The sequence below is a fragment of the Rhodamnia argentea genome, chromosome 5 (assembly GCF_020921035.1).
Source record: "Rhodamnia argentea isolate NSW1041297 chromosome 5, ASM2092103v1, whole genome shotgun sequence".
In the NCBI taxonomy this organism is placed as follows: domain Eukaryota; kingdom Viridiplantae; phylum Streptophyta; class Magnoliopsida; order Myrtales; family Myrtaceae; genus Rhodamnia; species Rhodamnia argentea.
In genome coordinates this window covers 1436058-1463663 of record NC_063154.1, presented here as the reverse complement: position 1 = coordinate 1463663, position 27606 = coordinate 1436058, and the positions used below count along the sequence as shown (strand labels likewise).

At 38.9% G+C, this 27606-nt stretch overlaps 3 protein-coding genes across 4 annotated transcripts; all 3 read left to right on the top strand.

Moving 5' to 3' along the window:
* Positions 1-241: 241 nt before the first annotated feature.
* On the top strand, positions 242-16650 carry LOC115742223 (DNA-directed RNA polymerase I subunit 2). The gene is given in 27 exon segments (XM_030676370.2): positions 242-452; positions 833-915; positions 1016-1135; positions 2853-2929; positions 3468-3531; positions 3774-3844; positions 4668-4745; positions 4834-4879; positions 5949-6129; positions 6207-6259; positions 6355-6428; positions 6523-6640; positions 7338-7425; positions 7858-7973; positions 9720-9847; positions 9967-10046; positions 10564-10805; positions 10902-11066; positions 11138-11302; positions 11432-11506; positions 11800-11903; positions 11999-12074; positions 13041-13169; positions 13262-13402; positions 14426-14638; positions 14819-15073; positions 15806-16650. Coding segments are annotated over 27 exon segments (3522 nt in total). The 5' UTR covers positions 242-286; the 3' UTR covers positions 16220-16650.
* A 2163-nt stretch (positions 16651-18813) lies between these two features.
* LOC115742225 (probable protein arginine N-methyltransferase 3) lies at positions 18814-23362 on the top strand. 2 transcript variants are annotated; one of them, XR_004015539.2, is made up of 8 exons: positions 18814-19199; positions 19515-20111; positions 20331-20428; positions 21267-21345; positions 21509-21769; positions 21858-22025; positions 22538-23095; positions 23207-23362. XR_004015539.2 is itself a non-coding variant. In XM_030676372.2 (7 exons), exons 1-7 carry the CDS (start codon positions 18894-18896, stop codon positions 22982-22984), a joined length of 1956 nt encoding a protein of 651 aa, XP_030532232.1. In that variant the 5' UTR covers positions 18815-18893; the 3' UTR covers positions 22985-23230. The 2 variants fall into 2 exon arrangements, 1 of the variants encoding a protein (XP_030532232.1); XM_030676372.2 differs by having other exon boundaries at positions 18815-19199; positions 22538-23230.
* An 846-nt stretch (positions 23363-24208) lies between these two features.
* Positions 24209-27122, top strand: LOC115742226 (peptidyl-prolyl cis-trans isomerase CYP22). Its single transcript, XM_030676373.2, has 7 exons — positions 24209-24396; positions 24530-24553; positions 25358-25445; positions 25939-26031; positions 26422-26454; positions 26671-26727; positions 26850-27122. Exons 1-7 carry the CDS (start codon positions 24233-24235, stop codon positions 26958-26960), a joined length of 570 nt encoding a protein of 189 aa, XP_030532233.1. The 5' UTR covers positions 24209-24232; the 3' UTR covers positions 26961-27122.
* The last annotated feature ends 484 nt before the right edge of the window (positions 27123-27606 follow it).

The window sequence follows — 27606 nt, the reverse complement described above, 5'->3', positions numbered from 1 at the left end:
ACTATTTATATTTCAAAAATCTTTTTTAACCTAAAAATATTTATATTTTTCTAAATACATCTCTCAAAAGCCGAAACACACAGGCCCTGCAATTTAAAGTCTCTTTAGGGGTTGCAAAGGGACGACAACTTTTTCGACCCGACCCGACCCGAATTATAGTCCGAGCCCAGGAAAACGACGCCCTTTGGACATCTCCTGCAAAAACCTCCCATAAACCCTACAATACAACTCCCCAGACAGAAACACGTTCTTGCTTCTCAGCGCGACACAGAGCGAGCGAGCGAGCATGGGAGCGACGAAGCCCGATGCGGCCGAGTACGAGGCGTTGCGAGAGCTGGTCAGGCACCACATAGAGTCGTTCGACCACCTCGTGGAGCACGGTTTGGGGACTATGCTTTCTAACATCAAGCCCGTCCAAATTGTCGATCCCTTCTCCAAGAAGACGCTTAGAAATATCCTTATTATCTGTTCGAATTGCTGCCTCGCTTCGTTCGGGTAACCCTGGAGGCAGAGAAAAATCTGGAAAAGATGGCCTTTTGCCTCACCAGTTCTTACGAAATCACGATAGAAATTGAAAGTGCTCTTTTTTTGTTTTCTTCACCCATTTATTGTTGTTATTAGCTTAGAATATCGTTCTTGCTGCATGGAATTGATATCCTATTTTGACCTCTGTGGGAGCAATTCTTCGTCCCATTTTTTAAGTTTTCTGTCTCTTGTTCAAGTTTTGGAACGGTAAGGCAATCCCTTTTTCTCTCGCCTGCAATTGGTGCGCGCATCCAATTCAATTATGTTATACAAAGCATAGAAGTTTCATCCTTGACAAGTTAATCACTCTCGTTTGAGCGTCATGAGGTATATCAACCTAAAAAGGAGGGCATTTTGAGGACGAATCGCGATAATCTGTTACCGTACGAAGTAAGACTGCTGCAGTTGATTCGAGTCCCGCTTGATTTGATTTTATCCTTGTGCCAATGGTTGGGTCGACTTAGGCTTATTTGTTTCGCATCTCAAATAGTGTAGGCAAGCTAAAATTTCCTACTCAGGGAAGTTCATGGTTGACCTCTGTTTTCAATACGACAATGGACCTGCCGTACGCGAGAAATTTAATTTCGGGCATCTTCCGATAATGTTAAAGGTTAGTCTTTATTTCGTTCCCAATACCATTATTTGGTTGTTCGGTTCACTATAGTCTTTTCCTTTATGTTCACGAGCTGTTTATGCCGCATATTTCGGTCGACTTTTGCAGAGTGAATTTATTGGTTTCTTATTAGTATTTAGTAGTGGGTCTGTTTTGGGTTTTCTGTTGCGTCAGTTTGTCATCCTGGTCCTATCAAGATTCTTCTTATCCTAAGCTTCCTTCATTTTTCTTTTTCTTTTTTCACTGACTGGAGTCCTTTTTATACTCCCAACATTGTTTCAAAGCCATGAATAGTTCTCTAAAGGTAACACGATTTCAGAAGGGCTTTCCTCTGTTAATTTCTTCCTGGTGCTACTTTGCTGAAATAAGATTTCCAACACAAGAAATTAAGTGGCAATTATGCCACCTGCTGCTATAACAATGGGATTTTACTCATCCAGTAGCACTTTGTTTCCGCCACCAGACAGATTAAATCTCCCAAAGTTAAGTTTCCTTCTTTATACGATTCTGCCTTACTTAAGAGCAGTTGTTGAACCAGAGAGTCTGCTCTCTATATGAATGGAGGTTTCACAGTTAGATGATTTGAAGCTAATTCAGCAACGACAGTCTGAATTACCTTTTTTGCTTATTTGGGCTTGCACTTACTTTTCTTGCACAGTCTAGATTATTTCAATATGTGTCCTTAATATTGTGATTAAGTGATTGATATTTTTCTCCTCTCTAAATTGTGAGGCGGCTTGCATGCAATTTTTCCCTTATAGAATTCTATCTAATAAATTGGTGAACCAGCATTTCCCTAATCTTGCTTCATGCTAAGCTCCACATTGAAGTTGTGCCATAATTTCCTATTTTTCATGTCTTTTATCCTGCTTTTGTGACTTTTGACCCTCCGGTGTTGTATTAGAGGCAGGCAATGGTTCAACTTATCCGCGTTACCATGCAATGTAATCTAGGATATACCAGTGTATGGTGAACACTACTCAGTGTAATAATGACTGTACAATCTCTTTAGATATGTCTTATAGCCATTATGCCAACATGTTGTTCTTAATCTAAGTATCTCCAATGCTACCGTTCAAATTGGCACTTGTCATGTTGCTGTGTCTGTTGTATATTGGATGTTATTTTTCTTTAGCTTGTACAATCTTGCTTTTATTTTGAATCTCAGTGAGAATGCTTTGAATTATGGATAAATAGGTGTATTGTTATAAAATCCAATCCAACGGCTTAAGCTTACATGTGGGGGAAGATCACGTTAATATAAAAAGCACTTAGGATCCATTGTCAAGCGATGTGGGATAATATTTCAACATCCCCACTCACGTGCAAGCCGAATTACGAGCGGCACGTAGAATTTTGACTACGCACATTCGTGAAAGGGATAGCACGGGCTCTGATATCATATAAAGTCCAACCCATAAGTTTAAGCTTATAGGTGGAGGGAGACCACTTAAATATAAAGGGCACTTAGGACCCACTGTCAAGCGATGTGGGATAATACTTCAACATGTATACTTTCCATTCTGAAAAAGTAACAGACTATATACATGTTAAGGGAGATGAAGAAGATCGGCATCGGTAGATGGTGATTGAATTAATCTGCCTTTCTTCGAGTTGATTGAAGTGGCTTCTGATTTCGAAATGATTACGAAAGATCCATACTGCCATGGTTGCTAAGTAATGGTCAAAGATTCATTATTCAATTTTGCTGCAGTCAAAGAGGTGCCACTTGAGAGGCGCTGATCCGCAAAAGTTGGTTTCTTGCAAAGAGGAGTCTTCTGAGATGGGTGGGTAAGTTATTTTCTTTCTGTATCTTTTTAACTAATGATATGGAGCATCAATATTTGCTGTATAGGTTTGGAGCATTGCATATCCACTGGATAGATTTTATGCTATTTTCTTTTGCTTTATTGAAAATGGAGATTCATTTGTTTATGCTACTGTCTTTTGCTTTATTTAAAACAGAGATTAATTATCATTTATTGACAAGCTCTTCTTTTTCTTCCCCTTGACAAGCTCTTCTTTTGCTTTTTATTGGAAAGGCGTCTCTACACACATGCACACCTGAAGTAACTGTCGTTATTTAGTGTGATTGTAGAAGCTGCACATCTCTTTAGTTGTTTTGTATAGTGGGTGTGCCGCCATTTCTTTAATATTGTGCTTGTGATTATGCATGGTCTTCTCGAGCAGAATCATTTATATTCATCATTGAATAACTAATTTAGCACAGACTGAAATAAGAAATTCTCCTTGTCGAAAGCAGCAAGTATTGTCGAGATGCTTATGCTTAGTCATTCTATCAAATTTTGACAAATTTATTCTTTTGAAGCTATTTCATCTTGAATGGGCTAGAGAGAGTGGTTCGTCTTCTGATATTGCCAAAGCGGAACTATGTAAGCACGTTCCTTTGCCAATTGCTGTTCATCTGCACTAGCACTCCTTATTACATACTATATTTTGGTTGGGGATTGGACACAAATGGAACTCTGCAAGCTTTCATTGTTTACCTTTTTCTTTTCGTAAAGTTCGTTTTACCCATCTTTTAGCTTTCGGTCTACTTATAAACTCAAAATTTTTCATTTCCATTGACTGTTTATTTTATTGTGATAATATCTGAGTCCAATTTATATTTCAGCCGATGAGCATGGTGCGGAATTCATTTCGTGACCGACGTGAAGGATATACAGACAAAGCAGTAGTAATAAGGTTTCATTTTTGTACACCGTGCATGAAGTTGCTATTAGTCATTAAAGTAGTACATTTAGTTGTACAGAATTGCATACAAATTTTCTGCTGTTTGACTCTAAAAGCAAGGGTTTAACAATAATACGGGATGCCATGGCATGGCAATTGGTAACTATCAGTGCAATAGGCTGTTATGTTGGAGAATCGCTGTTAAATGCCTTTACAGGTTTTTAGGCAATGATTAACCATTTTGCCGAATAAGTGTTGTTTAAATCACGTATGTTCTTAGTAAATTTTATAAGCAGATTACCTGTAACTCGTGTTGGCAAGTCAAGATTCTTATTGTTTTTCCTATGGAATTGAAGATGCCATAAGTTCTGACTTCTCTAATGTTCTAGAAAGCCTAGTTCTCTTGTCCCATTGATCAAGTGTGATCTTTCATATGGCGATTAAAAATGTAACTTGGTTTGCTATATTGGCCAGCGTGCTGTAAGCAAATATATTACGACTTTATGTAGGGTCCGATTTCGTAAACCTTTTGCTTTCTCTCTCAAATATGGTGGCTATTTTAGGAATATCGCTATGATTTGGGACTATTGTGGAAAAGTGATGTTAGAGGAGGGTTGTGTGAATGACTACTTAGCACAATTTTTTGCCTGTTGAATTTATGCCCAAATTTGAGTTGAGAAAACTAAGTCTTTTGTTTAATCATTAGCAAAATTTGTGTAGTCGAAAGTGGTTTTGCGTTTGCAAATTCTGTCTTCTATTGTGATCTTGCAGCTGTCTAGGATTAATTCACCCAGGTGATTGTGGTGTTTCCAATTCTGATTTAATCCCTTTTCAGGTGTGTGAGAGAGGACCAGTCTTCTGTGACAGTTAAACTATATTACCTTCAAAATGGTAGTGCGAGAATTGGATTTTGGTAAGATATTCTGATTCTTTAACTGGTGAATTAAACCTTTGCTTTTGATATGAGATTTTAACTGGTTGCTCTAAATGACTTTTTGCAGGATTCAGTCTAGAGAGTATTTGCTTCCTGTTGGCGTTGTTTTGAAGGTGCTGTAATTGTTAACTTCCAATAAGAATGTTTTTTCCCCGTTTTATCATCTTTGTTGTTTGTGGGATGTTGCAAATGGATAGCTGATGCTTCTTTACTTCCTCGTTGGTTCATGAAATTTATCTCTTTATTGTTAGTTGCAAATGATTTATATATACAGTGGCAGTCTCATTCATATCATGTGCGATGGTGAATTGACCTGTCAAGCTTTGTCCTAGATCTTTCGTCTTGTTTATGAGTGTTGGCACCTCCTCTGGAAATTCTGCAATCCAGATGCATCTAAACAAGGAAGTGTTACTCCTTGCACGATCGTTGTGTGCATGTCTTATATGTAGGAATTCCAATGAGTGCAATTCCTCTTCACTCTGGATGTTAGAAGCTTTTCCTCCTTATCTGCTGCATGAAGAGTGAACATTTGTATGGACCTTACAACTTAGTTGATAGCCTTTCACTTTTAGATTCTTATTTAGGCGGCAGTCAGGTGCTCAGCTTCCTTCCTTCCCTTGTCTGTCTAATTTCATGGAAGGAGTTTTCATTTACTTCCTCCTGTTTACGTTATTGCCTTTCATTTAATTATAGCGAATCTTGTTCAGTGCCTAAAAAATCTGGTTGAAGTTTGATGGAAGATTTTCTTGCACGGTTCCTCCTGTGTACTTTCTCAATGCTTCCAATAACTTATAACAGATCTTATTTAGCCGCCTCAAATTCTCTTTGAATACCTGTATCTGCTATGAACTTGTGGAGTGATCACTGGTTGCCAGAAATTTCCCCCGTCATGAATCATTAGGTCTTGGATCAGAGCCATGGATGGTTTCTTCTGCCATCAAGTTTTTATTAACCCGTCTCTCTTTGCCCTTATTTGATGGTTGTGGAACAAGGGTTTGGAGACTGTAGGACAATGCTGTAGTGGAGGTCATTTTTCTGCTTTAAAGAAGATATTATGCAAATTAATACTTTTGCCTCCACTCTGGCTGGCCTGCTATATATGTTCATCTATGTCCTTTCCTCTATCTTTGCTGTACTTCTCCTCATGTTATTGCTAATTGAGATCTTGACTATTATCAACAGGCACTTATTGACACCAATGATCATGAAATTTATGCTAGTTTGACAAGTTGCTATAGTGAGAAATATGAGAGGGGGAGGGGTGTTGTGGGTACTCAACTTGTGAGTGAAAGGGCTAAGATTATAGTTGACGAACTTCGAGATCTGGCTCTTTTTACACGACACCAATGTCTGCAACATATCGGTACTCTTTAACATTTTTCACTGTTCCTTTTGCTTAAGTATCTCTTGTATGACTAACAAAGTTTTTTCCTTATATAGGAGAGCATTTCCAACCTGTTATGGAGGGTCTAGAGAATGAAAGTTACATCTCTGTAAGTTTTATCGCATGCATTGCTTTATTAAATTGTTATTCTTTTTGTGTCTTTAATGATGGAGTTCTTGCCTTCATTTCTCTCTTCCTTCACAGGTTGCAGATGCTGTTCTTTGGGACTACATTTTTGTCCACCTTAAAAACAACTATGACAAGTTCAATCTTCTCATGTTAGCTTCCTTCCAACTTACCTCGTTGTAAAGAAGTGGCAGCATGATATTCATTCTAATAGCTATCCTCTGATTGTCTGTATTCTTCATCCAGCTTTATGGTGCAGAAACTTTTTTCTCTCATCGACCAGACTTCAGTTCCAGATAACCCAGATTCTTTGCAAAATCAGGAAGTTTTACTGCCTGGTCACCTGATTACAATTTATTTGAAGGTACAAGAATTGTATCTTCTTGATATTTTTTCCTTTTTGTTACTTTAATACACATTACCGAAGGATGATTAAAACTTGGACCAGATAAATGGGAAATTACATATGTTTATGTTCTACTTAATGTTAATTTTTTATGAACGGGGATTGTGGATCATGGTTTCTGCCATAAGCGAGCTTAATACCAGTCTGGTCATTGATGCAGATCACCTTGGTCAAAACCCACTTTCAATAGGTTTTGACTATGGGTAGACCTGTGAACTCTCAGCTCAACTCTCAGCTCAGTTAAGGGTTCCGACTATCTTTGGCCCAATATGTCCCCTGCTTTCAGGGTTTGGGCCTAGTGTCACTTTACAGTGACCCTTGTCGTGTTTGCTATTTCATGAAAAAAAAAAGGTTAATCAGCTTGCTGCTAAGAGGTTTTGAAATTGCGGCCTTTTGGTCTTTAGCGTGTATGCGAAGCAAGAAACCAACAGGTGGCTGTTTTAACAAAAGTAAGGTGCTATGTAGCATTTTAGTGGTCGAATTATTGATCTGCATTTCGGCCCCCTGATCCACTTAAAATCTTGCTAAATGTAGAATTTTTTAGCCTCCACTCTGGATATATGATTGGACTGATTATAATATCTCAGTACTTAATGTGCTTTCTCAACGCAGCTGAAGCTCAATACATTTCATTGCTTGTTTGTCACTTCTCCAGGACAAACTAGAAGATTGGCTACAAAAGGCAAAAAGGCTTCTTCAAGACGAGATGAAGAACAAAGGCAAAAACTTTGATTTCTCTAGCTGTATGTTATTGTACTCTCCTTTCTCTCTCTCTCTCTCTCTCTCTCTCTCTCTCTCTCAAATTTGTGTTTCTTCCAAGGCCCTTACTGTTGTTGGAATGAACCAATTTTCCCTGGGAATATTCTCTTCAGAGCGCTATTGATTGTGTTAATTGTTGAAAAAGTTATTATTACCTTCAGTTGTTACTTTTAATCTTTTCTCAAGATGTTAGCCCCTCCCCCTGCTATTCAACTGGGTTGGAGTTATTGTTGTAATGACTGATGGAATCATGTGTTGGTTGATCTTTTCTGGCTTCAGTATCTAAGAAAGAGAGATTTTTCTGGTTCATAACTGCCGTTAACATGCTAAAGTTTGTTATGTCTGGCTTGTTTATCCTACCTCTTTGGTTTATTTTAGAGTTTTTGATGAGTGCTTTTTGACATGTGATCATGTAGTGGCACATGTTAAGAAGGTCATGGACAAAAATCCCGGAAGGCAGATTGGTTCAGCCATAGAAAATATGTTAAAAACTGGAAGGCTCGTTACACAATCAGGTCTGGATTTGCAGCAGGTGTGTATAACTTCTAGCACTACAGTGCATTCTTGTAATACAAATGATCTCACAGTTCTCGTCAGTGCCTTCTCTTTGATGATATTTCATGCAAGCAAAATACTGAGGGAGGTGAAGTGTATCTTCTTATCAAACTACGGGGTTAATTGTTGAAGCACTTTTTATGACTCGTGTCTTGGTATGGACTTGAATCAATCGGAAGCTACATGAGACTTTCAACTTCTTTCTGCTCTTTAAATGAGTGCCTTTCCTTCCATATTTTTGTGCTTCTTACTGTTGGGTGAGATGGAACAGCAGTAATTTCATGGTCTTTTTGTGTATTGTCTTCTTTTAACTAGAGTGAGAACTTATTGCATGTTCCTTGTTGTTTTTAAGGATGGGTGCTACTGCTTCTAGAGTTCTATGATGGTTCCCGTGAATACACTGGAAGCATAATAGGTTCACTATGGCTGATTAGAAATAGGAAAGCTGACTTCCGAGTTCTATCTTAACGATTAGTCACAAAGGAAAGTAAGCTTTGGCATGAAGACCCCCATTATTTGAAAATTGATCTTCCACAACCATGAGGGTACGATACCCTTCGTACTTGGGCAAGCTAGCCAGTCGGAAGCTAACTGAAGTGAAGAAAGTGTGAGAATGAAGAGCATCTAATTCAATGTGTTAAGCTGGAAAAGCATGTTTGGGGGCTACTCCAGCTTCTGCCTCTTAACCTTTTAGATATGATAAGACTTCATTCTTCTTAGGTTTCCAGAAGAGAAGTTGTCAACCTCATCATTAAAGAGAGAACATGTTTATTTTGGAAAATGTTTTTCATTTGACTCTTCATACCTGAAAGGGTCTCTTTTTGCTTAGGACATGTTACCATTTTGTAGGAGATAACACGAGCTGTCAGAAGTCTCGGTTTCTACTTGACAATGATTTTTTTCTTTTGTTTCTGCGCTTGGCAACCTACCTGAATCTTCCAGTCATTGCTAGGGGTTGCAATACCAATCAAGGAAACTGCCTTCGACTATAATCCAACATGGGCTTCTTGACTGCAAACCAAATCTAGGAATCTGTTGCACGTTGCAGTGCACGCCTTGCTTGAGTATCTCCTCCTCTGAAGAGAAACTGTGAGGATTTGCAAGACACTTGCTTAGGTTTCTTCAAATGTTGATAAGTGCTGGGGACTGGTTAGGCAAACTATTGGCTTTGATATCATTGTTAACTCAACACTTCATTGAAAACCCAAGAGAGTGCCCAAACACAACCCTGGTAACATACTTATTGAATTCGGTTTGATCTAAAGCTTAAATAATGAGTTCTAGGCCGATTAAACATATATGTTTACTCTAGTCATCTTATGTAAGTGACTATCCATCTCACACATCCAACTAACACACTCCTTTTTCCGTACTTGGGGGGATTAATTTTCTTTTCCTTTTAGTCCTTAAGAACTGTTTCTAGATGTTGACATATTTTTTAGCTTTCGTTGTATGTGCTCTCTTACTAGTCTGAGAATTTGGAGGCGATTACCTTCTGCAGAAATTTCTAGCATGGGGCAATTTGTTATTATCTTAAGGTTGTAAAATGTGAAAATAGGTAAGAAATAATATAAGGATTTGTCCTTGATCGGCATCTTGTTACTAACCTTATCACTTTATTTCCAACGTCAATTTACTTAACCTTGTCTAATATTCTTGTGATGTTTTAGCTATGTCATAGTGGAGCTTGACTAATGTTTGTATCCTGGATCTGCTTTATTAGAGGGCCGGCTATACAGTTCAAGCGGAGAGGCTAAACTTCCTGCGTTTTCTTTCACATTTTCGGGCTGTACATAGGGGTGCATCCTTTGCGGGGTTGCGGACAACGAGTGTTCGAAAGTTGTTACCTGAGTATGTGTTGTTTGGTAATCAGTTTGACCGTGTCTTAACTTTATGCTCTTCTTCCTGATTCTGACTGCTCTTGCCATGCCCTCTCCCTTTCCCCCTCTTCATCTTTTGGCATTTTGCAGATCTTGGGGTTTTCTTTGCCCTGTACACACTCCTGATGGGGAACCTTGTGGTTTGCTTAACCATATGACTTGCACCTGTAGTAAGTTAACATACCTTTTCAGATTGCTATTAAGAATTTCATTATTCCATAAATGGTTTGAATTTTATCATTTCTTATGACAAAATTTTCTGGCCTTGTGTTTTGAAAGCTGTTATAGTGTCTGGAAGACTAGCTTTCAGAACAAGTTATTAATATTCGGTTTTCTTAACAAATTGACATTAACCAGTTTTTCAAACAAGTGCCTTTAGCAACCACAGTCATCACCAGGAACGTGGTGCGGCCCCATAGTGGTCCACCTTTGACCAATTTCCAAGACGTATTGGGTTCAATTTATTAGTTCCTCCTTCCCCATCTTACTTGTAAAATCTTAAAAAGAAAAAAGAAGTTGCTGAGAGCCTACATTTCTGTTTTTTTCGCTTTTAAAACAAAAGAAGTGCTTTTGTACGCTTCCAACTAGCATATAAAGGGCCGAGTTCCATATAGTTCTGTAACTGTTTTCTTTGACTAATTTATTTTTCATATGATGGCAACAAGCATTGTATCTTCCTTTTTTCAGGGATCACATCGTTTTTTGATTCAAAAGGAGAAGTTCGAGATTTTTTCAAGATAGGAACTTCAATTCTAAATGTTCTGATTAAAGTTGGAATGACACCTTCACTCCCCAAAATCTTTCAAGCTGGCCCTCCTGAAGTTCTCTCTGTCCTACTAGATGGGCGGGTTGTGGGCTCTATTCCCTCTGCTGAAGTTGAAAAGGCTGTTTCTTATTTGCGTAGATTAAAGCTGTCAACTACTTCAGGGGTTCGTGTTTCATCAAATCTTTCTGCTTTTGTAGTTTCCAACTGCATCACTGTTCCAGTTTTTTGTTTGTCCTCATTGTTGTGCACGAAATTGCAGATTCCCGATGATCTGGAGGTAGGATATGTTCCTTTGAGCTTTGGTGGCGCCTATCCTGGTCTTTATCTATTCACAAACCCTTCAAGATTTGTGCGCCCAGTTAGAAATATATCTGCTCCTGTAGATGAAGGCCAAAACATTGAACTCATTGGTCCATTTGAGCAGGTTATTTCAGGATGAATCTTTTGTTGGATTTTCTTAGGTGGTCGTATTTAATCAGTTTATGCAATTTTTAGGTGTTTATGGAAATTAGATGCCCTGATGGTGGAGATGGGGGAAGAAGAAAGGAATTTCCTGCTACTCATGAAGAGATTCATCCAACTGGAATGCTCAGTGTGGTCGCTAACCTCACACCATGGTCAGATCATAATCAGAGCCCACGAAACATGTACCAGTGTCAGGTTTTTATTATTTCTCCACTTATTTTCAGAAGTTTCTTTAAATTCTCTCAAGACCCGAAGATGGTCAGTGGGACCCTTAAGTAAATCTTGCTCATATTCCATTGTTTCTTTTGTTGATTGTAATCTAAGATGGCAAAACAAACAATGGCTTTCTCTTCATAAGCCATTCACTTCCGTGCGGACCAAAAATTGTATCATCTTCAGGTATATATCTGATTCTTCAAATTTTTTCAATGGTTGTTTGTACTGAACTTGGTAAATGGCTCATCTGTTCAGAATTTCTGCATGCTAAGTTGTTGATTGGCATCCATGACCAACGGCCATTGCCTTTTATACTTATTGAGTGCATGAACTTGTTTGAGTCTGATCTGGAAGTCAGCACGTGCAGCTAATTTGTTGTTATAATCAATCAATAAAATTTTAGTTTGCATCTGTGGGTGCTGCTTGTGTTATTTCTCTTAGTATAGTTTCTCAACCTGTACCTTGGGACTCTGCAGACTCCTCAAACGCCCATAGTACGAACAGGTGCATATACAAAGTATTGCATAGACGAGTATCCAACTGGGACAAATGCAATTGTTGCTGTGCTGGCTTATTCAGGGTAATGCTTGGAATTAACTCTGTAAAATTCAAGGTGATAGATATATCTGCTACTTTTTTTTTCGCCCTTGAATATTAACTATGTGATACTATCAGGTATGATATGGAGGATGCTATGATTCTTAACAAGTCATCTGTAGAACGTGGAATGTTCCATGGACAAATATACCAGGTTTTTCTCTTTCTGCTTGAGCCATTTTCAGAAGAACAGGCTCCTGCGATTGCTCTTGCTGCTTCTCCCCTGTTTAGCATGTGAGCACATGTATATACCCTGTATAACAGTTGGCAAATTTTCTTTCTCCACGAGCTTTTGAGATGGAGAAAAGCTTTTCCATGTGGAGTGGGTCCATTCAACCTTTGTTATATGTGGGCAAGTTTGTTAGTTGGTTTGACCTGTGAAGGAAACACGTCTATGAAAGCTCATCAGCATGTGTGTCAAATTAAGCAAAATGTCTCAATTCATGTTAACCGTTGATGCAAAAGATCCAAAGAGTAAACTCATCTAAAACTTTACTAAATGGTTAGCTGGCCGTCAGCATCAAATGACTCAATCCCCTGAAATGCTGTACTACTCTTTCACAACATCTAAAAGATGTCAAAATCAATTCCATGGTATCTTGTAAAAAAGCAAGTCATCAGACCTTTGATAGCCATGGCCACTGAATTAGTTCCCATCACAGCAGATTTGAAAGTACACAAGAGTAATTAGATGGAAGTCATGGTAGAGTAACATGTAAGACATGGTCAAGTATAATCTAGTAACCTAAACAGTTCTTGGACACCCTTTCCATCTAAAATATCAGGTTATTGGTGCGATTGCATGTGATTACTGTGTTTGAAGTATTTTAATGTTGATGAAGCACTTGGTTATTTTGAAATACTTTAAAGTGTTTAATTTTGCTGGTGGTAGCTGGATAAGTTGCCTTATAAACGTGCCGGGTTTTGGTCTTTTTCTCTACTTCTGTATATGAGTGGTCCCATGGATTTGTTTCTTCCTTTTTTAGGATGGTCATGTTTGAGACATTGCTAAATGCATGCAATTTGTTACAATCTCTTCAACTGGATTTAAGCATTTCATATTTTTTTTTGGGACTTTATGGGCTGGTTGTTGTTTGAACTGATTGTGATTTTGCTACAGACAGAGACCATCGACTTATCTGAGCAAAGCAGCAAATCTGATCGAGCACAGAGGATTTTTAGGCGAAGTAACACTGATAAATCAGTTCACCATTGGATTGATTCCGATGGACTTCCACACATCGGTCAGGTTGACTATCTATTTCACGCTGTCGTTACTCTTTTCCTCCACCGAATTCTGTTTCTTACATAGTGATAAACTCTTTGACATTTCTCTTTTAGATGATACATCCAAACGAGCCATATTGCAGTATATATAATGAGGTCACAAATACTACCAAAAACCAACTGCACAAGGGGTCGGAATCTGTGATAGTCGATTATGTGGCTGTTGATGTGAAAAACAAGAAAAGTCTTCAAAAGGTCAGTGGACATGAACAAATTTTTTGAGTATTTTCTTCCCCGTTGATTTCCCCGGCTAAACAGATGAACTGTCATACTTTCTACTGGAGTTGATCTTTTGGAAGGCGCTGGAGGTAGTGCTAGAGATCCCATGAGGGGTGCCCAAGATATTGGAATATTTCAATTTCCTTTTCTCTCTATCCCAACCTCGTAGATCTGGGAATTCAGTCTCTATCTGGAGAGAGCCCTATCAGTGTAGATTAGCGGTTCTTATTATTGCTGCCATGTGTAGTTCTCTTGGTGTAGCAGTGTGCATAATCTTTCTACCTACCTGAAATGTGTAACCATGTCTTTTGCTTGCTGACTGACTTGAAGGAGTTATGACCATTACCGCACAAAATGTCAGCAGACACACGCCAGTTCCTGTTATACATTAGTCTGTGGCAGGTTCTGACTTAACGCGAAGTTGGTTTTAGAATTGGAGAATATGTTGTGATTGTTTTTAAACATTACAGGTCATTGTGGAGATAAAGATAGGGGACTACAAAAATTCAAATAAAGGAAAAGAGGACTTTTAATGTGATTTTGTTTGATATTCTGAAAGATGGCTGTCTGAGTACTGAGTGTGTACCTTATATTTCAATTAGAGATAGAGCGTCCAGGAGTTTTGGAACTGTTCTCTTTTGTTACGGGCTCTCATGTTTATGTTGGTATTTCGTGGATATTGAGGCCTACTTGGATTTTAAAATTTTCATTTGATATTTGGAGTCGGATTGGTTTTTTCGCAGGGTAGAGTTGCGCACGCATATGGTGTATGCCAGTGAATAGGCTTGTTGTGAAATAGCTAGTCCTTTTGAAGGTTCTTCTTTGTGCATTGACATCTTTACATTTAGCTGCATCCCCTGATAATGCTTTTGCAATGCAGCATGAATTGTGGTTGCTTGTTATCTCTGTTTCTCCCCTTTTTCCCCTTAACAAACTTTTGGATGTGAAGCGTGGGATGGTCTTTCATTTTACCTTTTCTTCTTATCCCCTTCTGAGCAGGCAAATATACGTTTTCGGCATCCAAGGAATCCTGTAATTGGTGACAAATTTAGCAGTAGGCACGGGCAGAAAGGTGTTTGCTCACAGTTGTGGCCAGATGTGGATATGCCTTTTTCAGGAATAACAGGAATGCGTCCAGACTTGATAATCAACCCCCATGCATTTCCTTCCAGGATGACAATTGCTATGCTTCTAGAGTCGATTGCTGCCAAGGTACCACTAATGGTAGAACAGCTTAGATGGACTTTATAATGAATTCAATATTTTGCCTTCATGGTTGAACTGAAGTAGTCGCTTTGTTGCTATATTTTATTGCTTAGTAGTAGGGTTAAGGTTCGAGATATGTATAAATATACCTACACAACTTAGAGAATTCAGTAATTTGTCTGGCAGGTGGGCAGCTTAGATGGTGAATTTGTCGATGCAACTCCATTTGCTAGCTCTGCTAAGAAAACTAATGGAGAAGAGAAATCTGAATCTGAAAATCTTGTTGATCAAATTGGGACCAGATTAAGGAAGAAAGGGTTCAATTACCATGGGCTGGAAGTGCTATACAGTGGTGTCTATGGAACGGAACTCACGTGTGAGATATTTATTGGGCCTGTGTATTATCAACGACTAAGGCACATGGTCTCGGACAAGTTTCAGGTAAGTATCTCTTTCTGTTCCTTCCGTGTCATGGGTGATTTCTTGACACAATTACTTTATTGAAGGACGCTGACATGGAAACCTGTAAAATTTCCCCCAAAACCTTTCTTTTCCTTTTCGTTTTTATATTTTGGAGGAGAGTCGGGTTTTCGGAGGGAAAAAAAGGGGGAGGCGGGGGGGGAGAAGTTACTCGCATAGTTGCGTTACAGAATAAATTTTTCATCCATATTGGCGTACGCACGTGAAATTAGGATTTTTTCCCAATTAAATATGTAAGGCATAACCAATTCATGTTAACCTTTTAGAACCACGGCTCTGAAGACAGCACATCTTTTGCTCACCGCCTTTTTTTCTATCTTTTTTTTTTTTTTGGGGGGTGTTAGGTGGGGGGTTGGGGATGAGAGAAGAAGTGCATCCAAATTTTTGAAAATCCTCATTGATATGTTAAGGAAAACGTCTTGTTGACCATGACATGAAATAGTGTGCATTTAGATTACCAAAAACTTTGTACTTTGGATCCATGAAATGCAACTCTTGATCCATGAATGTGCTTATTTGGAGCACAAATCTGTTTGAAAGAGTCGCTAAATCAGAATTTAAGTCCAATCATCATGTTATCATCTAGAGCTGCCATTCATATCCATGCGCAACTGTGATAGCAAGGATTACTACTAATGTTTCTTTTTTCCCCTTTTGGGGCTAAATGAAAGGATTTCTACTCTTAATTTGTAGGTTCGCTCCACTGGAACGGTAGACCAGATCACACGTCAGCCCATCAAAGGAAGAAAGCGAGGTGGAGGCATCCGATTTGGGGAGATGGAACGAGATTCCATGCTTGCACACGGGGCAGCGTATTTATTGCACGATAGGTTACACACGTGTTCTGATTACCATATTGCTGACGTATGCTCCCTTTGTGGGAGCATGCTCACTACGGAGTTTGTGCAGCCGCAAAGACGTGTGGGCAGGGAGATTGGAGGGCTCCCGCCTCTTAGGGCTCCTAAAAAGGTCACCTGTCACTCGTGCCAGACAAGCAGAGGAATGGAAACCGTCGCGATGCCTTATGTTTTCAGATATTTGGCTGCTGAGCTAGCAGCTATGAGCATCAAAATGACCTTGCATTTAAGCAATGGAGCAGGAGCCTGATTCCTGTGGCCATCCTTTCAAGGCGTCCACCCATTTTTGAACTAGGGTGAAGAGTGTGCGTCATGGGTATCATAGGAGGCTGGTGCCATGATGGTTGAGCGGGTTCCGTTCGCATCCATTTGATTCAATGGACGAAATGATCTCTCTCGTCAACAACAGGAGCACGGCGAGCCTAAATCTATCAGCACAACAGCCTCCACGGAGAACAGTCGAAAGTGGAGGCGGAATATAACTCGTTATTAATGTAAGAATGAACTTTCTAGGGTCTGCCAGTGATTTGTTGTTATCGTTGTGAAAGCTTGCCTCATAGAGAAAGACATTCGCGAGCGATCCTCTCAAGTAGCAAGTCTTCATTTTATGGTTTACTGTTCTTTGTAATTTCTGGCAGAGGAGTTGGGTTTTGCAATAGAATTTCGCAATCCAATTTAACATGTCTTATTTGTCGCCTCTCATAAATCGCGACCGACCAAAGCTTGCGTAGAACGTCAGGTGCGACTCAACCAAAAATCGAAAAGAGAAATTAGTATTTCTTTGTGAAAAATCGTTTCACAAATATTTGAACAACGGCTATGATGAAATGGGTTCACGTGTGAAAAACGCATGGAGGTCCATACGATATTGTGAAAAGATTTGACAGATTGTTAAATTTAGCCTCTAGATTATGTGGAGATGAACCATATTTGTATATTAGGCCAAAGTTGAAGAATTGATTAAGTTAAAAGTATTTGTACTGCATTGAATATTGAATCGAATTTCACCATCTGTCCGTATTATTATCCCAAATAAATGGAAAATTATTATAAGTATTAATTCAATTCTAAATCTTTTTTTATCAATTGAATCCTAAACATTTAAATTTGTGTCAATTCAGTTCATTCGATTGATTTTGGTCGAAAATTGCTAACGTGGATGCCGACCGGTGCTAATGTGGCCAATTTCTAATAATTTTTTTATTTTATTTCTTTTGTTTTTGTTTTTTGGCTAAGGGCCGGCCTAGCTCTCCCGCCTAGGGTGAGGGCCGCGATGTCCGTGCCTGCTATGGGCGTCATGACCCTCACCCAAACTCGGAGAGGGCCACAACGCCCTTGCCAAGTGCAACCCAAGGCCGAGGCGCCCTTGCTTTGGCCAACAAGAGTTGACCGGCGACCATAGTCGGCCCCTAGCCAAAAAAGAAAACAAATTTAAAAAAATTCTAAAACATTATTAAAAACTATTTACGTCAACACCGATCATGCCACGTAGGATAATTGGAGTCCACACCAGCAATTTTCAGCCAAAATTTGCACAAACAAAAAAAGTTTAGGACTCAATTAGTAAAAAATAATAATTTGAGACTGAATTGACATAGTTGTAATTGATTTAAAACTTTATTGGTAATTTCCTCCTAAATATAAAGTTAGAGTTTTAGATAAAAATAATGCAAAAATTTTATTTGCATTAAGATGACTATATAAATATCAATCACAATCCATCTAGAAGATATTCAGAATATTCTAAAGAGCATGCTATTTTCACTATCTATGCGACTAAATCCACTCCATTTTCACCAAAAAGACATAAATGTCATCATAAATTTCTTGGAAAAATTTAAAGTTATGCCCCAAATCTATTTACTTTCCCTTTTTTTTTTAAGTTTTTCTACTTATGTGTAGGATCTACTCATTGTAAATGAGAATTTCCCATATTTAGTTCTTGTTTATAGTGCGTATTTCATGTACAATAAAAGCATTATTTTCTTTCATTGTTATATTTTATTTTCTATAAAAATTAGTCTATTGAAAAGAGAAATTTTCACGGGGCTTAGTTCTTTTCTACGTTATTGAGCAAATTTATAAATAAATTATCTGGCATAATCTAGAAATAATTTAACATAGACAGTTTTTAACAGAGTCATTTATAGAAAAAAATTCACTTTTGTTGTGCATATCCCCATCAATCCCCTTCTTATTAGTTTTTTTTAACATGCTTATATATACGATGAGATGATTAGATGAAGCAATCAATAAAACCCTCTTGAAGATTTTCCAAAATCAAATCATAAATTACACTATCCATCGCGAAACTTTAAAAGATCAAATTTAATCAAAACAAAACATTGCATAGAAATAAGAATTTTTTTTCCTTAAAATGCTAGTGAAATCTCATTTTGAATCGACAAAATTGAATTTAATCCCTAAAGTGTTCACGAAACAATATCAAAATGTTTCAGTGTGTATAATGTTTTTATTGTATTTTTAAAACGTTTTACATGTTATGTGTAAAAATATCTCCCCGATATTAAGGAAAAAAACAAATTGAAAAAGACAATTTGTTCGATATAATATCCTAGACTAATCAAATTACAAAAAATAAATAGCTTTTGAGACAAGAGGCACAAAGAATTTTTCTTTTGTTCCTTAGTTTTCGCGAGATACTTTCATCCGTAATATAAAAATGATGTAAGAATATTTAAGAATTTTGTGAAAAAAAAAACCATTAATACGCTAAAAAATAAAAACAAAAAGAAGAATGACACCCTCACCTTAAATTGTAATTGAATGGATTTAGCCTGGTCTTTTAGTGGAAGTGGGGTGCATTTAAATATTCAAAACATTTATAACGGTTTTTTAGGGTTTTACGCATAGAAGAGGGTTTTAGAGTTCAGACCACTCCCTCTTCGTTCCACCGCAACGACATGGCCTCAAGCCCTGACCAAGAACCCGCGAACTTGGAGCGATATGAATCCGTGGAAGATTCGGAGGACGACGAAGAAGGAGGAGAAGAGCTCGGTGGTTGGACAACCGATGTTGAAGACGAAGACGACGACGAAGAGTCCAACTCGAGTTTTCTCTGCTTGTTCTGCGAGACTATGTACGGCTCGTGCGCTTCCCTGTTCGATCACTGCTCTTCGGCCCACCACTTCGATTTCCATGGCATAAGGAAGGCCTTGGGTCTGGACTTCTACGGCTCGGTCAAGCTTGTCAACTACGTTCGCTCTCAGGTCAGTTAAGATTAGCCCGGGAATTATCATTTGCGAGGTCGAGATATAGCGACGAATTCCCTTTTCAAGTTTCTATTGTATCATTTGAGGAAGTCGCAATTGTGTCGTTTACTTTTATTTGTATATTAGCTTTATTGAATTTGCGTGTGGTTCATGTTGCGTGTATTAGGTTGACGATTCTTGAGGGAAGCTTCAGTTTAATTTTGTTCATCTTTGGTAATTGCAAGTTTCTAGGTCCAATTACTGATTTTAGACAGCTTGGCAGATAAAATTTGAGGTCTGAGGCATTCTTCTCTCTGTTTCATTTCCTGATAGGTGGCTAAAAATCGGTGCTGGTGCTGTGGGTTGGAATGCATCTCGAATCAAGATTTACTGAATCACTCACATGAGGCAAATTCTTTGGAAGATATTAAACTTCATATAGACGACGACAAATATCTCAATCCTTTCCTTCAAGAGGATCCGCTCTTGTACAGCTTTGACGAAGATGAAGTGGGAGAAGATGACTCTTCTACGTTAGTCGACAAAGAGGAACTTTTGAAGGACTTGGGGGAACTTCTTGAGCGTTTCTCCTTGAACTTTGAGTTGTCTGTTGACAAGGCTGCATCGATTTCTGAACCTACAAAGGAAGGTGGACGTCGAGATGTTGCATCAACTTCCAACAGTAAAACAGAGATAGCTGGTTCTATGAATTCCGGTAACCCCTCGAATGGGGCAACTTTTCTGCAGAAGGAAACGGGAGGTGATCTGAATTTAAGAGCAGAAGTCGGATCTTCCAATGGGATGTATGAAGATGGGCAAGGAGGAAATTGTTTGAAAAGGCGCACTGCAAACATTGTCAGGACTGTGAATGAGAACTATTTTGGGGCTTACAGCTCATTCGGCATTCACAGGGAGATGATAAGTGACAAGGTAATATGGTTTTTCTTTCTAATCTCGGTCTGGTAAAGCTTAACAATCTGTCAAAAGAGTTGGATTTTTATTCCGGCTTATTTTTCCAGAGAAAGGTTTCATTGGGAAACAGGTGGTTTTTTTTCTTTTGTGCCATTTTTTCCCATTAAGCCAGGAAGTTTTTACTTGATTTAATGTTTCTGCTCTGAAAATTTTACTTGATGTTCCCTGCATATGCAGGTGAGAATGGACGCGTATAGCCAAGCTATCCTGAGGAATCCTTCTCTCTTGAGTGGTGCTGTCGTAATGGATGTAGGATGTGGAACTGGCATTCTAAGGTTAGTTGGCGTATCTTTTTACGAGATTCGGCTCCTTATAGATATGCATTTATCCATAAACAATTATCTTTACTATGGTGTTTGATATAAGTCAGGGACATAAATGAGCTTTCTTCTATTAGAAAAAATCATGTGTTGCTCTTTGCTGTTCATTTTTTCTGTCTGCTTAAATTATAATTCCTATTTTGGAGATGCTAGTGTTTGGTACTTCTTCTCAATCCACCACAATTCCAAAATGGAAAGGCTGTTCTCCTTGCATCCTTGTGTGGATGTCAGTACCTTCGTCAGCGATATTGTGATGGTCATACATAGAAGGCTCGGGCAGAATAGTCCATACTTGTATAGTTCATGCTGTCATTATTAGTTGTTCATCTTTTATTTTAAGCGCCAGTACGTTCAGTGTAAGATTACAGATATCTCAATATCTTTGTTGTGGTTAGATCGGCTCTCTTGGGTTATTACATTAGTCATGTTTCCTCTTGACTAATGTTTAGCAATTGGGTGCACAGCTCACTCAGTTCATTTTACATAAAAGTTTTCTCCTTCCACTGCTGTTTGCATCCGGTTTTGAGCTCTCAGGTCCCCTCTCCCAAAGCTTTTCATATCCATCTTCTAGCAAGCCATTAAGATGCCTGCGTTTAAACTATCTGTAAGCCACCTGGTGTTGCTTGCTCGAAGCCACCTGGTGTTCCTTGCTTCAATCGTATTATCTATTCATATGAGTCAATTTCAAGTGTCCTTAGTTTGAGAAATTTGGAATTTATCCCTCGCTTATGATGACCTCATATTAGTAACGTGCACCACCATGCTTACTTTCCAAATTTTTCTTCATCGTTAGCTTATTTGCTGCTCAAGCTGGGGCCTCAAAAGTGATTGCAGTTGAAGCCAGTGAGAAGATGGCTGGTGTAGCTAATCAGGTAAAGTTTCTCCTGTCAGTGGATCTCTTGTTGATTTTCGTGCCTCACAAATTAGTTTTGCGGAACACTTTTTCATCTCCCTTGTTTTTTTTTTTTTTTTGGTAAATTTTTTCATCTCCCTTGTTGAATTCTCCACGTTCTCCATACTGCTTGATCATTGCAGATTGCAAAAGACAATGGCCTCTGGCGGAGTGGGAGACCAGATGGATGTGATGATAGTTGCAAAGGGGTCGTGGAAGTTGTTCATAGCATGGTTGAAGAGCTTGATAAATCCATACAAATCCAACCTCATTCCGTGGATGTGCTAATTAGTGAGTGGATGGGATATTGCTTGCTATACGAGTCCATGTTAAACTCAGTCCTTTATGCACGGGATCGATGGCTGAAGCCAGGAGGTGCCATACTCCCTGACACTGCCACTATTGTAAGTAGTTTTTTTTTTTTTAATCTTAAATCTTTATGCTGATATTTGCTGCTACAGAGTAATGAAATTGTCTCCCGTTTCTTTCCAGTTTGCTGCAGGATTTGGGAAAGGTGCGACGAGTATTCCTTTTTGGGAAGATGTCTACGGCTTCAGTATGTCTTGCATTGGCAAGGAAATTGTCGAAGATGCTGCTCGATATCCTATAGTTGATGTTGTGAATGATGGTGATCTAGTCACTGATGCAGTTGTTCTTCAGGTTAGTGGTGGATTCCTTATGTTTGTTTATAAGGATAGGTTAACAGCAGTTTCCAGTCAATTTTAATATTACTGCATGGAGGGAAAGTGGGGTCCCTATTTTTGCTCATCCGCTTGTGTGATTTATTCGTGGTCTGTCTCACTAATTCAATGGCAATTGCTTGATAAGCATGCTGATGGAGTTAGCTGTCCACAGATTGTGTTCATGTTTCATTTAACCCCGCCCAACAAAGCTAAATAGTCTCCTTATCTCTTGAGTCGCAGCCATGCTGCTATCTGGGCTGGGATTGGATTTCTTTTAGTTGGTGTCCTCTCTCTCTCTCTTCCCCTCTTCTTCTCCCTCTCATGTCTTCTGATACTACTTCAAATGAAAATCTGGTGATGAAAAGTCTTTTAGGGTGTCTTAGTTGCTTGCATCCAAACAAAGTGTTGCAGCTGATGGACTGTTTTCTGTCTTCCCTCAACTTATGATTGATCTGTGGCTTTGCCATGGTGGTTTTTATTTTGCTTCAGGCTTTCGACCTTGTTACAATGAAGCCCGATGAAGTGGATTTTACATCAAATATCGAGATAGCACCAAAATTAGCTGGTCTAGCAGACAAAGAAGGCAAACCAACCTGGTGCTATGGAGTTGTTTTGTGGTTTGAGACTGGGTTTACCAGCAGGTTTTGCAAGGATTTCCCTGCCGTATTATCCACATCCCCATCTACCCCTAAAACTCATTGGTCACAGACAATCTTGACATTTCGTGAACCCATTGCAATGTCATCGAAGAGGCCCCGTGCTGACGGGCTTGCTCCAGTCGGTTCCGATGCCCGTCCTGCTCACAAAATTCGCTTAAGAATAAGCATAGCACGTGCTCCAGAGCATCGCAGCATCGACATATCCCTGGAGGCTGTTGGTATTGACCTGGATGGTAGGAAGAGAAGTTGGCCAGTGCAAATATTCAATCTATGTTAGCAATTGAATGTGCTGATGATGTCCATGATTCGCTAGCCGGTGTCCTCTCTTCTTGAAGCCCGGGCAGCTTAAAATTTTGTCTTTATATTATGAAACTCTAAGATTATTTTTGTTCTTATGCTAATTGGCTGAAAAGAGAGTTGTTCATTGGAAAAATGTGAACGCCTTTCTATACACGGGCATAAGAGACCTTGTCAATATGGAAATTTTAAATTTTACCAGCTTATATTGACTCGATGTTAATCATTCCGGTTAATATTGGTCGCTTAACCACAAATATGGGTTGTTAACTTATTAGTAAAACTATATATTTGTAAAATAGTGTGTGATTTTATGATTTTGTGGATATTTTCAGTAGCTTGATATTGGCAATCCTGATAAATTTTGGCGGTTATTTGTCAAATCCACGGTGAAGTAGACATTGATTAATCCAAGAGTAAGCTGGAAACTTTGCGGTGAAACTAATCGAGTGCAGAATTTTACGCGAAATCTTTCAATTTATTGGTCATATATAAGTTTGTCTCATTTAGAACATAGTCGATTAAAACTCATGATGATGTCAATAATCTCATTATAATTAAGCTAAACTTCCGGTCTGCCACCTTACATTTCTGAAAAAGGACTCGGCCGTTTAGTCCGATTGAGTGGGATCAATAAAATGAAGGGACAATAACGTAAATAGTCATCGAACTTTAGCTTAATATACAATGTGATAACTTTAACTTTATTTAATGGGGTCCTTGAATTCTAACCCAATATGTAATGCCGTTCAAGAACTTATAATCTATTTGATATGGTCTATGGACTTGTGGTACATATTCAATTTAGTTTATGTACTGTATGAAAACGTTTTATGTTGTCATTATGATAATTCAAGCTCAAAGATAACATTGAACATTTTCATATAATCTAGGCATTAAATTAAAAATGTATAAAAAATTTAAGAATTACATCGAATAAATTAAAAATATTATATATTGAGCTAAAATTCAGGATCAGCCCACGTTAGGCCTACGTTCAGAGGCCATACGTGTCATTTATCCTGAAATGAATATCCGGGCCGGCGGTTCAGTGCCCGGTTCATTACAATGGACCGCTTAACAGATCTTTCTCGAGGGTCGATTTCTGCCTGATTTGTGATTACGCCATTCGAAACAGAGAGAGAAGTGAAGTATCAGCTGAGGCAGAGCGAGGAGAACTCGAACGCACAGAGAGAGAGAGAGAGAGAGAGAGAGAGATAGCGACAGAATGGCGATGGGAGGGAACGGAGGGGGAGTGGAGTGGCACTTGCGGCCTCCGAACCCGAAGAATCCGGTCGTGTTCTTCGACATAACCATCGGCACCATCCCCGCCGGTCGAATCAAGATGGAGCTCTTCGCCGATATCGCCCCCAAAACTGCCGAAAACTTCAGGTCGCTCTCTCTCTCGCTCTCTATATTTGATGTTTCTTCTTCTTCTACTTCTTCTTCTTCTTTTTTTTTTTACTTTCCCTTTTCAAACTCTAGGTTTGGTTGATTAAACGAGTTGGTGTTGTGATTTTTCCAGGCAATTCTGCACCGGGGAGTACAGGTAATTGGACAAACTCGAACTAATTCATCACTTTCTTACGATAGAAGAAAATCATAAGCAATGGTGTAGTTTGCCGATGCCTTGTACGTAGTTCGCGTTCCATATATTGAATCGGCCTTAGAAGAGTTTCGGGTTGTCCATTTTGGTCCATTATGAGAGCCAGAGTGCGCAAGTTTTCTTTAGGCTTTAGTCTCCCGCAGTTGACAAGTCTTACTGCATGCTATGCGTGTCCTCAGTTGGCTTCCTGGATTGGGTGGTCGTTAACTTGTCCTGGGTTCTTCATTCTTCTGGCTTGCGACCCGTGACGCAAAGTGAATCAACTTCTTTTGCAAATTAGCCCCTTATTTCTGGGCACACGTTTTTTTATTAGCTCAAAGCCTTATGAATTTGGTGTCTTGGCCAGGTCTAGTGACCCGTTCCCCTAATGTATTGCTCTGGTAGGCGCCATTATCGGTTTTAGTTAGGTGGAGATGCATTGTCTTGATCATTATGGGTCAGCCGATTATCATCTGTCTCATGTGACTTTATTGTTGTACTTGCCAGACCATGTTTGTCTTATAATTTTGTATTATTTGACTGCTAGTTCAATATCGTCATTCGATGGTCATCTTTTTCAGCACTGGCTCAAGATCTTTGCGAATCATCTGTGTGTTTCTTTGGATGGCAAACTTGAAAGTGCTGTGTTTAGGGCACATGTACAGTTTGTTGGTGGTTTATTTATTTGCTGATGGAAGGATCATGTATTTGTGCAACTGGCCTTGTACTTATTGGTTATCTCCGTGTCTTGTGGTTTAAAATTGGCAGAAAAGCTGGTCTTCCTGTTGGGTATAAGGGGTGCCAATTCCATAGGGTTATCAAGGATTTCATGATTCAAGCCGGTGACTTTTTGAAGGTAGACCTGATAAGTCCTGAAAATATGTTTTAATCTTCAACCTTCGGTTTGACCGATTGAACTGCTTTGCCAAGATTTATGAGACTTGTTCCTGGATCGCCTTTTTTCCTTAGCTTCCTTTTAATATTCCCAGCTCAAGATCACTAATAAAGACCAGCAGCATGGTATGGTATTTGGGTGCATTTGTGTGTGTGGACATGCATAGGCATATTACTCTGAGCATCAAGGAGATGGCAGAAGAGAGAGTATCCTCAAATTCTTCTTTTGATATATTCCTGTAATTGCTACATGTAGAACGATGTTTAAATTTATATTAGTTATCACTTTGGAGTAGTCCCTTACTGCCATTTTGAGCTTCAGAGGATCCTTGTTATATTTGAATGTATTTCTTCTAACCTGTGATAATGAAACATAAACCTCTTTACCATTTGCAACGAGGGTGGAAATTTTCTTTCCTGTATAATCCTTTGAAAGCCAATGTGTTACTTTGCAGGGTGATGGAAGCGGATGCGTTTCCATATATGGGCACAAGTTTGATGACGAAAATTTTATCGCCAAGCACACCGGTCCTGGTTTATTATCAATGGTATATCCATGGCTTTAACAATTGTCAAGTTGTGTTATTGATTTTTTTTTTAATAAAAGATCCCATGCATTTCTATTTAGTTTTAGGTGTTTTGCCATTTTAAGCAGATTATGTGTTTGGAATTTCAATCTTGTTGGATATCCCTGAAACTTTTTCTTCTGCTGCCTAATCTGAGAAGTTCAGCTCATTAAGTTGCGAGCTAATTATCTGTTACAGCTTAACATCTAGATCTAACATTTTGAGAATTGTGGTGGTGTCTCTTTGAGTTGCAGTGATCTTCTTTCAATATGAGTCTCTTTCGTAATCCATACATTAGGTTCTCAAGTTCTGTGTCAGTAAATTCGGTAGTCCTTTGACATGGTGGTAACAGCAAATTTACTTCTTTCTCAGGCCAACAGCGGACCCAACACTAATGGATGTCAGGTAAACCTCCTCTCTCTCTCTCTCTCTCTCTCTCTCGAGTGCACATGCCAACTTGGACAACCTCTCTTGGTAGTCTATATTACTGGTCTGTGTCGTATCAATTTGCACGCGTTTTCAATGGTTATCAGGGCATTAGATAATTTACGATAGCAGCTTCAGCTTATCTTAGCTTTGTGTGCACTGGAAATCATCTTTGACATTTACGTGTTGCTGCAGTTTTTCATAACCTGTGCAAAGTGTGATTGGCTCGATAACAAGCACGTCGTCTTTGGGGTATGACCGCAAAAACCAGCCTTAGTTCTCTTTTATTTCTTTTCCTTGCCAACTTTTGAGTTATGCAAAGAGGATGCTTTTGTTGGAAGGATTCTGAATCATAAATGTCTTTGGTCATGTAGAGAGTGCTCGGCGATGGTCTTTTGGTAGTGAGGAAGATCGAGAATGTAGCTACAGGACCCAACAACAGGCCTAAACTGGCCTGCGTTATTGCTGAATGTGGGGAAATGTGAATCTCCCAGATTCAGTATGGTCCATTGTGCATTATTACCTATTTAAAAGAAGGGTCTCTTTATCGTATTCCGCACTTGCCTTTGGAGCAGAATGCTTGTTTTCCTCTGTGATATTCCTGGAATCCTGGTGGATTTAAGAATGGACTGAAGATTTCATCCTTACCTTCACCCCCCGCGGTCCTCTCTCTCTCTCTCTCTCTCTCTCTCTCTCTCTCGCTCTCTCTCCATTGAGTGACTGGTTAAGACTATAAAAGGCTAAGGAAAGAATACTACCCTTTAAAAGGCCTACAAACTTAGTTTTCCTATGGAGTTTGTAAGAAATATTAGCCGCACTAAGGAAGACATGATGCTTAAAAATAGCGAAAGATGAATGGAGAGGTAAGCAGGAGGTGACTTAAAGAATGAGACTACTCTCTCTCCTGGGTTGAATATTGGGTCGAGCCGCTGTTAGGCCGCTTTAGTGGAGAGCCACGACCAAAATACAATTGAAGTTTCCAATTTTTCGCTATACAATACTATAAGGAACGTAAACCATATTTATATTTGAAGAATTTGAAGTTTCAGATAGTGCAAAATGTGATTTACCTTTGAATATGAAAAAAAAATAGAGAGAGTAGATTTTAAGATTATGTAATTAGGTGGATAG